Consider the following 12,894-nt stretch of genomic DNA (forward strand, 5'->3'; position numbering starts at 1 on the left):
TGTTAAGTAGGTTCCATTAATACAAGACCTTAAAGAAACAAAAAAATAAGTATTGATTAGCTTTATTTAAGAGAGAAGAAATTTTTTTAGTCAAATTTAATCTGCTTCTTTTAAATTTTATATAAATTATATGCCAACTATATAAAAATTACAAGTAAGTAAATAAAAATTAGCAATTTTTATCAATAATCTTTTTTTTTAATGGCTGTATGTCGATAGTGCTGACCAGCTAATTGATTTCTTTACTTCCTTTATTTTTTAAACGAGTCTTCATTAAAAGACATATGTTTGTGTTTATTTGGTTAAAGATAATTAAAGGCAGAATAAATAATTTTTTATATTATTTTGCTTTATTTTGTGTGATCAATTAAATGATGCACATTTTTTTATATTTCATACATCCATAAATAAAAACTTAGGAATAAAATTTTTGATGAGAAAGCGGTATTTAATATGAGAAACATTTTGAGTGCAGTGTTTCCAGGGGCATGGTCGGGATGGAATTTAGAACTTCTTGCTCACAAAGCATTCATACACGACTACAGCATTTTTAAAAGATTGCACTCTTCAATAGTATTTTCATTTAATCGTTGAAAACTGCAAAGGGCAAGCTACTTGGATAGAACAAGAAGATCAATAAACAATCTTTTTTACTATATACTAAAAATAGTTGCATCTAAGCTATTTACAAAATCATAAAATTTTTTTGTGGCAAATAGCGCGACTAACTTTTTCTAGTCATTTTTTTTTAATTAAAAACAAACCAAATTGAAATATATATGAATATTAAAGAAACTTATGGTAAAAATATTAAAATAAAGTTGGTTTATAAAAGATTAGCATATTAATTAGGGTCAGTGAAAATTCGAAGTCAAGAATGCTGTGAGTTCCTTAATTATTGGCAAAAGCCGTAAATCCTGCGATTTTTACTGAATGTGCCTTACCATGAATTCCGAAATAGAAATTACAAAAATGTAATTTCTAAATTAAGTTTATTAATAAATCAATTATGTATTTACTCTATCCTTATATCATATGATATCTATGCCACAAATTGCGTGATGTCATAAGTTGATAATCATAGTTATGAATCAGGCCAAGACGTTACCTTTCAACTGTTTTTATGATTAAATACCTGGCATTAATAGTTGTCTTGTCACTGATCAAGTTGCTGACTACAGGCAGGCTGTTAAGGGTATTGATGCCAGCATGCAACTACTTATATTTTGGTTCTAGAGAAAGGAACGGTATAAGTATAATTTGAAGACATTTGATGATATAACTATTAAAGTGTACTGTTTGCTTGTCATGAATTTAAGTTATGTGAATTTAAAAAGTGTAATAAATACTCAATAAGAGTTTGATGATTTGGTGGACTAAATACATAGTGATAATTATTCATTATGAATTTACCCTGGTTTTGCCACAAATTTTCTGAACATGCTGTGATTTCTGCAATTTTTTGCCGTGAATTTTCACTGACCCTAATAATAACATTAACAAAATTAAAGTATTTCTTTTTCATTTTATTTCAATCAAAGGCTTACACTGGTTTGATAAAAATCTGTTCAAAAATGATTATTTTCAAAATTGTTTGTTTAATTAGGTTGTTAAAAAGAATCGTGCAACTATTGCAGACTGCACAAGGTAAGTTTTACTAATAATGTTTTTGAAATATTTTTTAATTTTTTTAATTTTAATCACTATTGTTATTAGAAATATGTGGCCAATTAAGCAAAGTCATTGGTTGTGACTTAATTTGAATCAACATTTATATTTGGCAAATCATAATAAAATTTTCATTAAGTGGGAAAAACAGTTTGGTTATTCATGTTAAAAATCTATTTTCATACATTTATGTCTTATAATAAATGCATGATTAATTTAGTGGTAATTTAGTGGTAGAGCCTGTACTTATTGCAAATCTAAGAAAATTTTTAACTTAATTACATTAGAATTAGGATGGTCTAAAGAAATCATTCATATGTATAATTTCTTTATAAATCTTGGGGCTATAAATTGATGTAACATGGAATTTCAGAAAACATTCTATGCATTGAAAAAAAAATTGAACTCCAGCATTGAGTTATTTATTGAGCTGTGTGGAGAATTAGTTGACAGCTCCATAGTGAGTTTTTTGAACTTGAATCACTTTGAAACTATTGAAAAAAAATCAAGATTTTTGTTTGTTGTAATAAATGGCAATGAGTATAAAATTTTGTTATGCAATAGTTTACCTTTAGTTTATTTTCATATATTTTTGCCATAATGGTAATGCAAGATGAACTGTTGATTTTGATCAATGGACACTACAAATATTTGTACCAAAAGTATCAATGTTGTTGATGAAAAAAATTACCCCCAACCTGGACAAGATGCTACAGTGAACACCAACAATGCTAACACTTCAATTGCAACTGGTGATAACACAATCACATATACTTCTACTTTGGTGTAGTCCGTAATTAGTTTAAATCTGTAATTAGAAGTTTTCAAACAGAACCTCACATATTTTGTAATGAAAGCATAACACCTGCAGTCAATAGAGGCTTAAGTTATGAGTACCACAATATGGATCATGCCAGTCATCACATAGTAGTACTTTTAACGCATTTACAAAAGATGATTAATGATGACACTTTAGCTCAACATAGTACAAAAAGAAGCAAAAAGTTCATGAGAAGAAAAACATTCGGCACTAGGTGATTTATTTTTCATGAGCTGTTTTGCCTTTCTGGTTTTTAGTTAATTAGACCAATTTTCTTAGTCTGTGCGATATGTTTCGTCCAGTAGAGATTCAGTTGAAAGGTTTGTTCAGCTCCTAGAACTACCCATTGAAAATGCTGAAACTTTTTTTACCATTTTATTAATGTATTTTCAACTTAGTAATATACTAAATTAGTTAAAAACCACGAAAAGTCAAAAAAAAATGTTTGCATAATAGTTTTTTCTTTAATTCAGTCTGCAAAACTAATGGATTGAGCCATGTTAACTACAGAGGTTGCCAGTTTTTTATTTGATATAAATTTTATTAGTAAAAAAATACTCTGGCTACTTCTGTAATAAGATGCTTTAATTAATTTTTATGGGTGTGAACTGTTTAGAGAAATGACTCAGAATATTCCTTTAAAAGTATTAGTACTTGTATAAGGACTACACAAAGGAATCCTTATGCTCGGTGTAGTTAAGCCGATTTGCAAATTATTCTAATTCTTTGGGATTAGCATAATTTTATCAGTGTATTATGTCCAAACAAAAGCTTAAGATGGTGTAATTTTTTTAGCTTCAGGTTTTTTTAATATTTAAAGAAACTTTTTTTTTTTAATGTAATTTTCAAAACCTTTTTACTACCCCCAATAGTGAATCTAAAGAATACCATTTTGGAGTCTTTAGATCACTTTCGCTCATCATAAAATAACATAAAATTAGTTAAAATCTTTTGAAAAAGTGCCATAAGTTTACTATAGTTCGTAGTTCTAGTTGGTTCTCACATATATTAACTATATATAGTTGTCAAAATACAAAATTTCTATCAATTTTCACAAAAATACTAGAATTCTGACCAAGAAGGGGGTTATAATTAAGAAAAAAATTACCAATAAACGATCAGAACAGATCATATTATGAAGCTATGATGTTCATTTTACTTTATATTGGTTCTGATGTATATTAACTATATATAGTTGTCAAAATACAATATTTCTTAATAATCTTATTCAAATTTGGACAAGCGATTGTGATTTTAAGAAGATTTTTTTTTTAAAAAAAAGAATCTTTGGTCTGGATTTTTGTGCTACAAACATTTATATTTTATGAAACGGCAAAATTTATCATTTTGATATTTTTGTCTTTTCCTAATTCACACCTGATCATTTAACAGAAATATGTCATAGTCAACATAATATCATACAGACACTAATAATTTAAAAATCAACTATACTGAGTGTACACATTTTATTTTTTTAATATTTTCACTTCCAATAAGACTGCAAGCAACCACTATTAGAGTTTAAAGTTACTGGAAGAGAAAAGATGAAGTTTATAAAGCAAGATAACAATTACCAGAACTTAAAATATTGGAAATTATATGAATCATGAAAACAAGACAAAGGGAGGGAATTCCAAGGAACTAATGTTCAAAGAAAAAAACTTGATGAAAAAGAATTTTTTGAGCACTTAATAACCGTCATAGTAAAGGGTGTTTTTTTTAGAGGTATAGAACTTTAAGTTGGCATTACTGTTCAAGATGGCAACCGATTTAACAGGTGACAAGTGATTTATTCTCAGTTTGGTTTGGCAATTCATCATGAATAGACTCACGCCTGAACAACACTTGCAAATAGTTCAATTTTATTTAGAAAATAATGGTTCTGTGCGGAATACGTATCGCGCTCTACGTCCATTTTATCCTCGACAAAATCATCCATCAGAGCAGTTTATTCAATTAACCATGGAACGTTTTTGCACCACGTTTACTCTTATTGATAACTCGCATCCCCAGAGACGCCGTACGATGCGTACAGAAGAAGCTATTGCTACTGTAGAGCGTAGCATTGCGGAAGACCCAAATGAGTCTATCCGCCATCGAGCACAGGAATTGGATCTGTGTCCATCCACTGTATGGAAGATTTTGCGGAAGGATCTTGGTATGCGTGCTTACAAAATCCAACTCGTGCAAGAATTGAAGCCAAACGATCATCAAGCAAGGCGTTGATTCGTCGAATGGGCCCAAAACAACATTGCCGTTGTTCCCGATTTTCATAGGCGAATTTTCTTTAGTGATGAAGCGCACTTCTGGTTGAATGGTTACATCAACAAACAAAACTGCCGCATTTGGAGTGAAGATAATCCTCAAGTGTATGTCAAAACACCGTTACATCCAGAAAAAATGACTGTTTGGTGCGCTTTATGGGCTGGTGGAATCATTGGTCCGTACTTCTTCAAAAATGATGATGACCAGAACGTTACAGTCAATGGTGATAGGTATAGAGCCATGATTACAAACTTTTTCATTCCTGAATTGAACAACCATGATGTCCAGGAGCTGTTGTTTCAACAAGACGGCGCAACATGTCACACAGCTCGTGCCACAATCGATTTATTGAAGAACACGTTTGGTGACCGCCTAATTTCACGTTTTGGATCTGTGAATTGGCCTCCAAGATCTTGTGATTTAACACTGCTAGACTACTTTCTGTGGGGCTATGTAAAGTCATTGGTCTATGCGGATAAGCCACAAACACTTGACCATTTGGAAGACAACATTCGCTGTGTTATTGCCGATATACGGCAACAAATGTTGGAAAAAGTCATCAAAAATTGGACGTCCAGATTGGACTACATCCGAGCCAGCTGTGGCGGTCATATGCCAGAAATTATATTTAAAATGTAATGCCACAAGATTATCTTTCTAATAAAAAAAAATTCTTGTCAATCGAATAATCCATCGTTGTTTTATTGCAATTTAAAGTTCTATACCTCTAAAAAAAACACCCTTTATAAGGATGAGACCTAATTGAATGACGAGTAACACAAGAATGAATTTTAGGAGATGGCATGAGAGATGTTAGGTCTTTAGAGCAGTGCCCATTATAGTGTTTATAGGAAAGAGAAAAAGAAGCAGTACTACGACAATGTGATAATGGTTAAAGGTTACCTACAAGCGCATTTACAATGCGTTTTTGCACCTTGTCCAACAGAGAAAGGCCTTTACTTGAAGATTCGCTCCAGATATGGCAACAGTATTCCATACAAGGACCAATTTGAGATTTACAAAGATGAAGAATAGAATCCAGAGTAAGAAAGTGGTGAACATGATAAAGAAATGCAATCTTAGCAGATGCTATTTCTGCAATGGATTTGATATATGGTTTCCAAGAAAGATCAGAAGTAAGAATTAATCCTAAAAGATGAAGAGTAGATGACTCATCAAGTACATTACTGTTCATAAACATGGGAAGATTTAGATTATTGCAATAACAATTAGTGGGAAAAAAAATTGAGTTTTATCACAGGTAAAGTTCATCAGCCATTTAGAGTCCCATGCTGTAGCAAAAGTGAGATCCTTTTCAAGCTCAAATGCCCCCTCCAAGAAATTAAAAAGTGTTGGCTCCTAATCAAGACAAGAATAAATGGTAGATTAATCAGCAAAAAATGCCACCTTACATGTGAGAATGTCTAGGAGATTGGTAATGTAAATTAATGAGTATAGGGCCAAGGATAGAACCTTTATGAACCCCTGAAGTTACAGGAAATAAAGAAGAGTCTGGTCCATCGAGGACAATTTTTATTTTACGATTGGTAAAGATGGATTTAATAATCTTAAAAATGTTATCTTATACGTAAGAAGAGAGCTTATTGAGAAGATCAGCATGCCAAACATTATCAAAGGCTTTACAAATGTCTAGAGTGATAGCCTTAGCCTCTCCACATCTAATGTACGATAAAACCTTTCGGTTATTACTGTTAACAAATCAGCAGTAGAAGAAGTAAAATCGAAATCCATATTAATATCAGAAAGTAAGTTATTAGATTTAAGATGAGAGATAAAGTGTTTTTTAATTAAAACCTTTAAAATTTTGCTTATGATACTAAGAAGACTAATGGGGCGGCAGTTAGACAAGTCAGATCACTCTCCAGAATTTTTGAAAATAGGGATAACAGATGCCACTTTCCGGCTGGCTGGAAAGCAAGAATCTGATAAGCACTTGTGAAATAATTTTGAAAGTATAGACGACAGCCATGTCTGGACAACATACCTATAACAGGTATGTTGTCCAGACCGCAAGCTGTAGAAGAGTTTAAGCAGGACATCACATTAGTTACAGAAGCCAGAGTGACATGAATGTCAAGCGATGGATCAACGTATTCGTTGGCTAAGGTTCTCCAGAAGTCCCGGGAGCCTAATTTTTGGGATGAAATACAAGATCTGAGTATAGCGAACATAGGCGTTAGGCAAAACATTTTTACAATGGTTTCTAGGAATAGTAAACAGATGTCTGTTTTCTGGGGAATTATTTTGGTGGTAGATATGGAAGTAATGCTTACAATTGGAAATTCCAGCAGCACAATGAGAGGAAAATTATGGAGAAGAGTTAGGCTTGACTTGGAATTGTCAAGAGGGAGTAAAAGATTCCATGCCAGCCTAAATACAGAAGTTACATACGAAACACCTTTGTCAGCAGTAAGGCAAAAGATTTCTACCCAATGGCCATCACAAAAAAAATCCTGGATATAGTCTCAGTCAGCATTAAGGAAGTTGTAGGAGGTCCAATGATAGATGGATTCTAGTGGTGAAGAAGAATGAGATAAAAGTTTTAGAGAGATCAAACCATGATCACTAGCACCTAAAAGTGTATGTGGCCAAATTGAGCACTGACTAGGATCAAAACGTGACATAAGTCGAGTAGAGAAGGTAAATGATCCAGATTGTCTAGAAATCGATTTGGAAAGTTGACTATTTGTGTTAGAGATTGAGAAAAATAAAAGTTGTGAGCCTTAACGCCTGCAGAGTCACTCACACTAGAGCCAAACCATTTAGTGTGATGAACACTAAAGTCACTAACAACAACGATATTTGCTGAAGGATAAAGAGAAAAGTTTGGTAAAATTTGATCAGAAATAATATTGATAAGAGCGCAGTCTTGAGATGAAGGAGAGCAATATAGAACAAAAAGAAAGGTTAAATAGTGAAGTGGTGCTAAACAAAAGCGCATAAAAGAATCGTCTGTGGATTCAAATCTAGTGTCCCAACAAATAGGTGAATTCTTACGAATGTAAACACCCAGGCCAAGCATGTGCTATCGGAGTCTTGTGCAAGCAAGCTTGCACCATTAGAGTCTTTACAAAATAAAGAAAGATAACAATCAACACTTAAGTCACAAGATGAGACAGTTGTACTCAAATTAGTCTCACAAAGAGCAAGTAGGTCTAGTAAACTTTTTAAGAGAAAAAACTCAACAGAAGAAAACATACTTCAAAGAGCATAAATATTAGTGAATGATAGGTTTAGAGAACTTGGTGATGATAATGGTTTTTGTGTTTTATAGTTTTTGGTACTTTTTTACTCATTTTTGTATTTTTTATAGAACTTGATTCAAAACACAGATAGTTTTCAGTACACTATTTAATAGTCGAAGCAATTGCCTTGTTTCTATTAATATACCCTAAGCTGTAATCTTAAGCTGTGGCCTTGACAATGCACATCAAAAGTACGAACAGGGAAACCATCCGTGCGCAACATGGCACTGTGAATACTCAGGCCTTTTACAGCTGTTGATGGAATCAGCCTTTCTGAGGGCTGCCACAGAGTTCAAGAAATCTGACTACCATTCTCATTAGGTAATAGAATGAGTTGCCTGGTCATAAAAGCACAGACATAAGCAAAACCCATGCAATGATTCAAGAAGATTCAGTATTCAACATCCTAAACAGGAAAAAAAGTATAATAAATACATCTATGCCAGCCTAATAGATAAAAAATGAGTGCAAAGCTAGTCAACAGGTAGAATCTGTTTATATTTGTCATTGTCTAGAAGGCCTTCTACATGAGAGTAGCCAGTTGCATTTAATGTCTGCCTAAGATGAGTATTTTTATCAAGACACCATCTCTAAAAGAAATCTCACATAGAATAAAAAGTGAAAAAATTGCAATTTGCGAAAAAATAACCAAATGAATAAACAGGCAAGTTTGTAAATAGGAAGTTTCAATTTTGCTAAAATATTCACATAAACACATGGATTGTTAAAAGTTTACCAATTATAAAGTAACAATCTAATTAAGATGCTAGTGCCAATAAATGAAGCATTAATCCATTATATAATTCAAACTTTTGATTGAATCAATTATTTTTATTTGAATCTAAATACATATTTTCATTAAGTCATTAAAAATAAACTCGTGCTATTTACCATTCTTTTTGATTGCATGACTCCTCTTTTGTAAACTTTTTACACACTTAAAATGCTGCTTGTTTCTGTAAAAGCAAGTCTTGAATTACAAATTCTTTTATAGACAAGAAAAGAATCTTAAAATCAATCTTCTCCGTAGTTTCACACTTCTGAAATATAGCCACATCACTAATGATGCATTGATATAAAATTTGATACATGCTTATTACAGAATTTGCAATTTCTTTGTTATAATGATTATACATATTATTTGCATCTATGCTAACATTATTTTCATTCTTTTAACAAGAAAATTTACAAGATGTAAACTTTTTGTTTAAATATATAATTTTGAAAGCTTTCTTTCTTTTTTATCCTTTTTTCCAAGTTTGTCATTGAGTCTTAAGTTTTCCGAGTTTTTAAAATTACACCAGCTAGCAAACATACAATATAGCAAGAATGTGATGAAAATAACTTATAATAACATTGTTTCATTGCACTTTCATACACTTTTTTTTTAAATTGGTATTAAGTTTCTTTGCATTTTTTTGTTTTTGTTTTTGCATTTCGATACCAGTAAGCGTCACGAAAAGTTTACTAAATCTATTTTAAGAACCATAATGGTACCCTATTTAGATCTATAATTATTTTTTCTTACAAAACGTTTTTAGCTAAATTTACTAAACAAGTATTTTATTTATAAACAAATATAATAAATTTTTCTAGTATTTTTTCCCTGCACTTTAACCCTTTAAAACTCTCCCATCTTCATGTTCTCCTGACTCATACAACCTACAGCTTTTTAAGTCCTTTGTCAACCATTTTCTTTTTCTTTAACTTTATTATTTGCTTTCTAGTAACTCCCAACTTGTGGATGCTTGTTGTTGAGAGTGAATTATAATAAGTAAAGAATAAAAAGGTAATCCTTCAGTTAAGCAATGTAAATTAAAATTATTTATTGGCTTTTTTTTGCGCTTGTCACAATTATATCTGAAACCATTCCACAAAAAAGTAGATTAGGTGAGGCCAAGGCTCAAGGTAATGAAGGTCATGGTTAGAGTCAGATTTAGGGTTATGGCAGGTAAAATAAAAAACTGTAAAACCAAGCATCTGGCAGAGGCAAAGAAAATTTTCTTCAGAACTTTAATTTGTGGTTCTTCATGACCTTGCTTTAAAATGCAACATAGTAACAGCTTGTTAATGGAAAAAGGTTAGTAAAAAGTGAGAGGCATTGCAAAAAGCTTGCATTTGATGAAAGAAAAGAAGATACTAGGAAAATTGATAAAAGTTCATACGTACCTGGTCTCACTAGATTCTGTGGTAAGCACAAAAATTCACTTTAAAATTGTCTAGTTCCAAAAAACTTTAAGGATGTGGATAGTTAAGAATTTATCAAACTTATTGATAAATTCATGTTTGATCTTGCAATGCTTTTATAAACAATCTTAAGCGCTTAAGAATGAGATGAAAAAATATCATTGATTTTAAAGATGAAACAACAATAGTGAAAAATGAACATAAATAATAACTTTAAAGAAATTTGTTTAAAATTTCATAAAAAGTTTAAACCTAAAGCGCAACACTTAAAGGCATTTCAAATATTTCAAGAGATTTTTTTTTTTGGCATAATAAAAATGGGATTGTGTCTAAGTAACCCCCTGGAGTATACCCCCTGAGTTAATTTTCTACTATGCTTATAACATAAATAAATTTTAAAGTGTTAAATGTATTATATATTTTTGTATATATTTTTATGAAATTTAAAATATTGATTTGAATAGTGCTGTAGTTTTTGATCATTACTGTGAAATACAAGACCATACGATACCAGTATATACCAATATTAAAGTTTTTAAATACCAAAAACCGTTATTAGAATTTTCAAATATTATGAAAACTTAATCAAGTAGCTAAAGGGGTTTGGAAATTAATTTCAAAATTTAAATTTTTTTAATCCTCAAAAGTATTAACCAAACCAACATATCTAATAGGTAGTAATTTTTTTATTAATTTTTATTTACAGAGGAGTTGTTCGAAGTTCTATTCCACGTCCATCATTTGGCTGCCGTGCTCCTACTTCACGTCAATCATTTAGTTGCCATGCAGCAAAATTTCCTGTACATCCTAATAAATCTTTAGATAAAGATTTAAATGTTTTATCAGTAGAAAAAAATGCTTCTATTGTTAGGCATAAAAACAATACATCAATTCCATCCATAGTGTCTTTTGAAGGTTCCTTTATTGAAGAAAGTAACAATGTAAAAATGGAAAATAATGAAAAAGAAATAGAAAGCAAAAATGTACTAGAAAATCGTTCAGTGAAAGCACAGCAGATGCAAGGTTTGTGTTTAACTGCTTGACAAAGTTTAAACAATTTTTAGTTTCTATAAAAAATGTTTATATTTTAGAATAAATGGATTTTTTTATATTTTAGAATTATTTTTAGCTTTATTATTATAACATCTTTATATACTAGAAAATGTTTAACAACAATTGTGCTATTTTTAAAGGTTTTATGGTTGATTTTAAAACTGATAATAATGCATTAAAAAGTATCCTCAGTGAAGAAGGGTTGCCTTTTTTTAATACTCCGGCAAAACGCAGTAGTCAGTTTGGACCGTTAAAAAAAAGAAGTTCAGAACGTGTTGCTCCATTTTCAAGACTTTCAAGTATCAAAAACCCAGTTGGACGTGCAACACTAGCAGTTTCAAGAAGCAATGCACTTGGAATGTCACAGGTTTTTTATATAATCTATTTTATTTGATTGTAAAAGTATTCAAAATGTGTTATGTATTTTTTTTTACTTAGTTAAATAAACCACGTTGGTCAATTTTTTCGCGAGATAGCTTTTCCACAAAGCCTGATTTGCTCACGTGGCTTAAAGAGCTTGCTGAAAATCCAAGTTTTAAGAAATCTATTTGCAAAGAAGATTCTTTAATTCAAAGTTCAACAGATCGGAATTTGCTATCTACTTCAGATATTATTGGATCAAAGACTAAATTTAATGCAACAGTTGTTGGTTATCAAGGAGGTCTTAATGAGATGCCAACTAATAAAAGTATTTTAAAAGATAATAATTTGGAAAAAATATCCAAGCACACTTTAATGGATGATATACAGCATCTTAAAGAAGATTGTAGTAAGTTATCATCTGAAACGAAAGTTGATTTATTTGAATCCAAGTTAAAATGTAAAAATGAAAAACCTTTAGTAACCTTCAGTCGTCACTCAAAATTTGAAAGTCCTTCAATTATAAATAAGGGATTGCATTATAAAACATCACCAGTTTCAAAATGTGCTAATCATTTTGTTTTATCAAGAAACAATATTGATGCAGTAAATGGAATAGAGTGTAATCTAAAAAGTTCCTTTACATCCACTTCAAGTCCTTTAATCACTTCAAAAAAAACAGCAAGCTTATCAACAATAAAAAAAGTGCATTGGGCCGATATTCAACACACAAAAGAGGTACTTTGTTTTTGTTTAACAATTTGCCAAGGTTTTTCTAAAAAAAAATTTCATGCATTAATTTGAAAAAGTTTATAATTTTTAATGGATAAAATATTTTAGGTTCCATCTGTATGCTCTCAACCAACTGCTCACCAAATCCAGTTTGTAATGCCAGCTGAGCATCCCCTTGATAAAAGCCCGCCTAAAACCTTAGTTAATGATTATATTCAAAAGCTCAGCTCTACTAAAGTAAATCCACCTACATATAGTTCTAAAAATGACCCTGTTATTAGTTGGTCTGATGTTTTACGCCAAGAACTTCTCACTTCTCTAAATGATACTTCAGAAAACTGGGATCATCCCGGCAAAATAGATTCAAACCCTGTTTCAGCTGTATCTGATAGTTTAACAAAAAATTTGATCAATTTTAAGGATGATTATAATGATCCTCAATTTGATTTAAATGATATATCTTCTTTTCATTCGCAAAATAATCTTCAAAGTACACTCATTACCACGCCATTGGTGACAAAGGTGCCACCTACTTCTCAACAT

The 12,894-nt window shown here is 31.1% G+C and overlaps 1 protein-coding gene across 1 annotated transcript in view; it reads left to right on the forward strand.

Moving 5' to 3' along the window:
* The window catches only part of LOC105843063 (uncharacterized), a 34,901-nt gene that overhangs the window by 18,529 nt on the left and 3,478 nt on the right, over positions 1 to 12,894 (forward strand). The window contains exons 5-9 of the mRNA XM_065808949.1: positions 1,607 to 1,647; positions 10,913 to 11,229; positions 11,400 to 11,626; positions 11,698 to 12,357; positions 12,460 to 12,894. The exon at positions 12,460 to 12,894 is cut by the window's right edge and continues 1,770 nt beyond it. Coding sequence (XP_065665021.1) covers positions 1,607 to 1,647; positions 10,913 to 11,229; positions 11,400 to 11,626; positions 11,698 to 12,357; positions 12,460 to 12,894 — 1,680 coding nt within the window. The remainder of the gene's footprint in view (positions 1 to 1,606; positions 1,648 to 10,912; positions 11,230 to 11,399; positions 11,627 to 11,697; positions 12,358 to 12,459) is intronic.

The sequence above is a fragment of the Hydra vulgaris genome, chromosome 11, assembly GCF_038396675.1.
Source record: "Hydra vulgaris chromosome 11, alternate assembly HydraT2T_AEP".
In the NCBI taxonomy this organism is placed as follows: Eukaryota; Metazoa; Cnidaria; class Hydrozoa; order Anthoathecata; family Hydridae; genus Hydra; species Hydra vulgaris.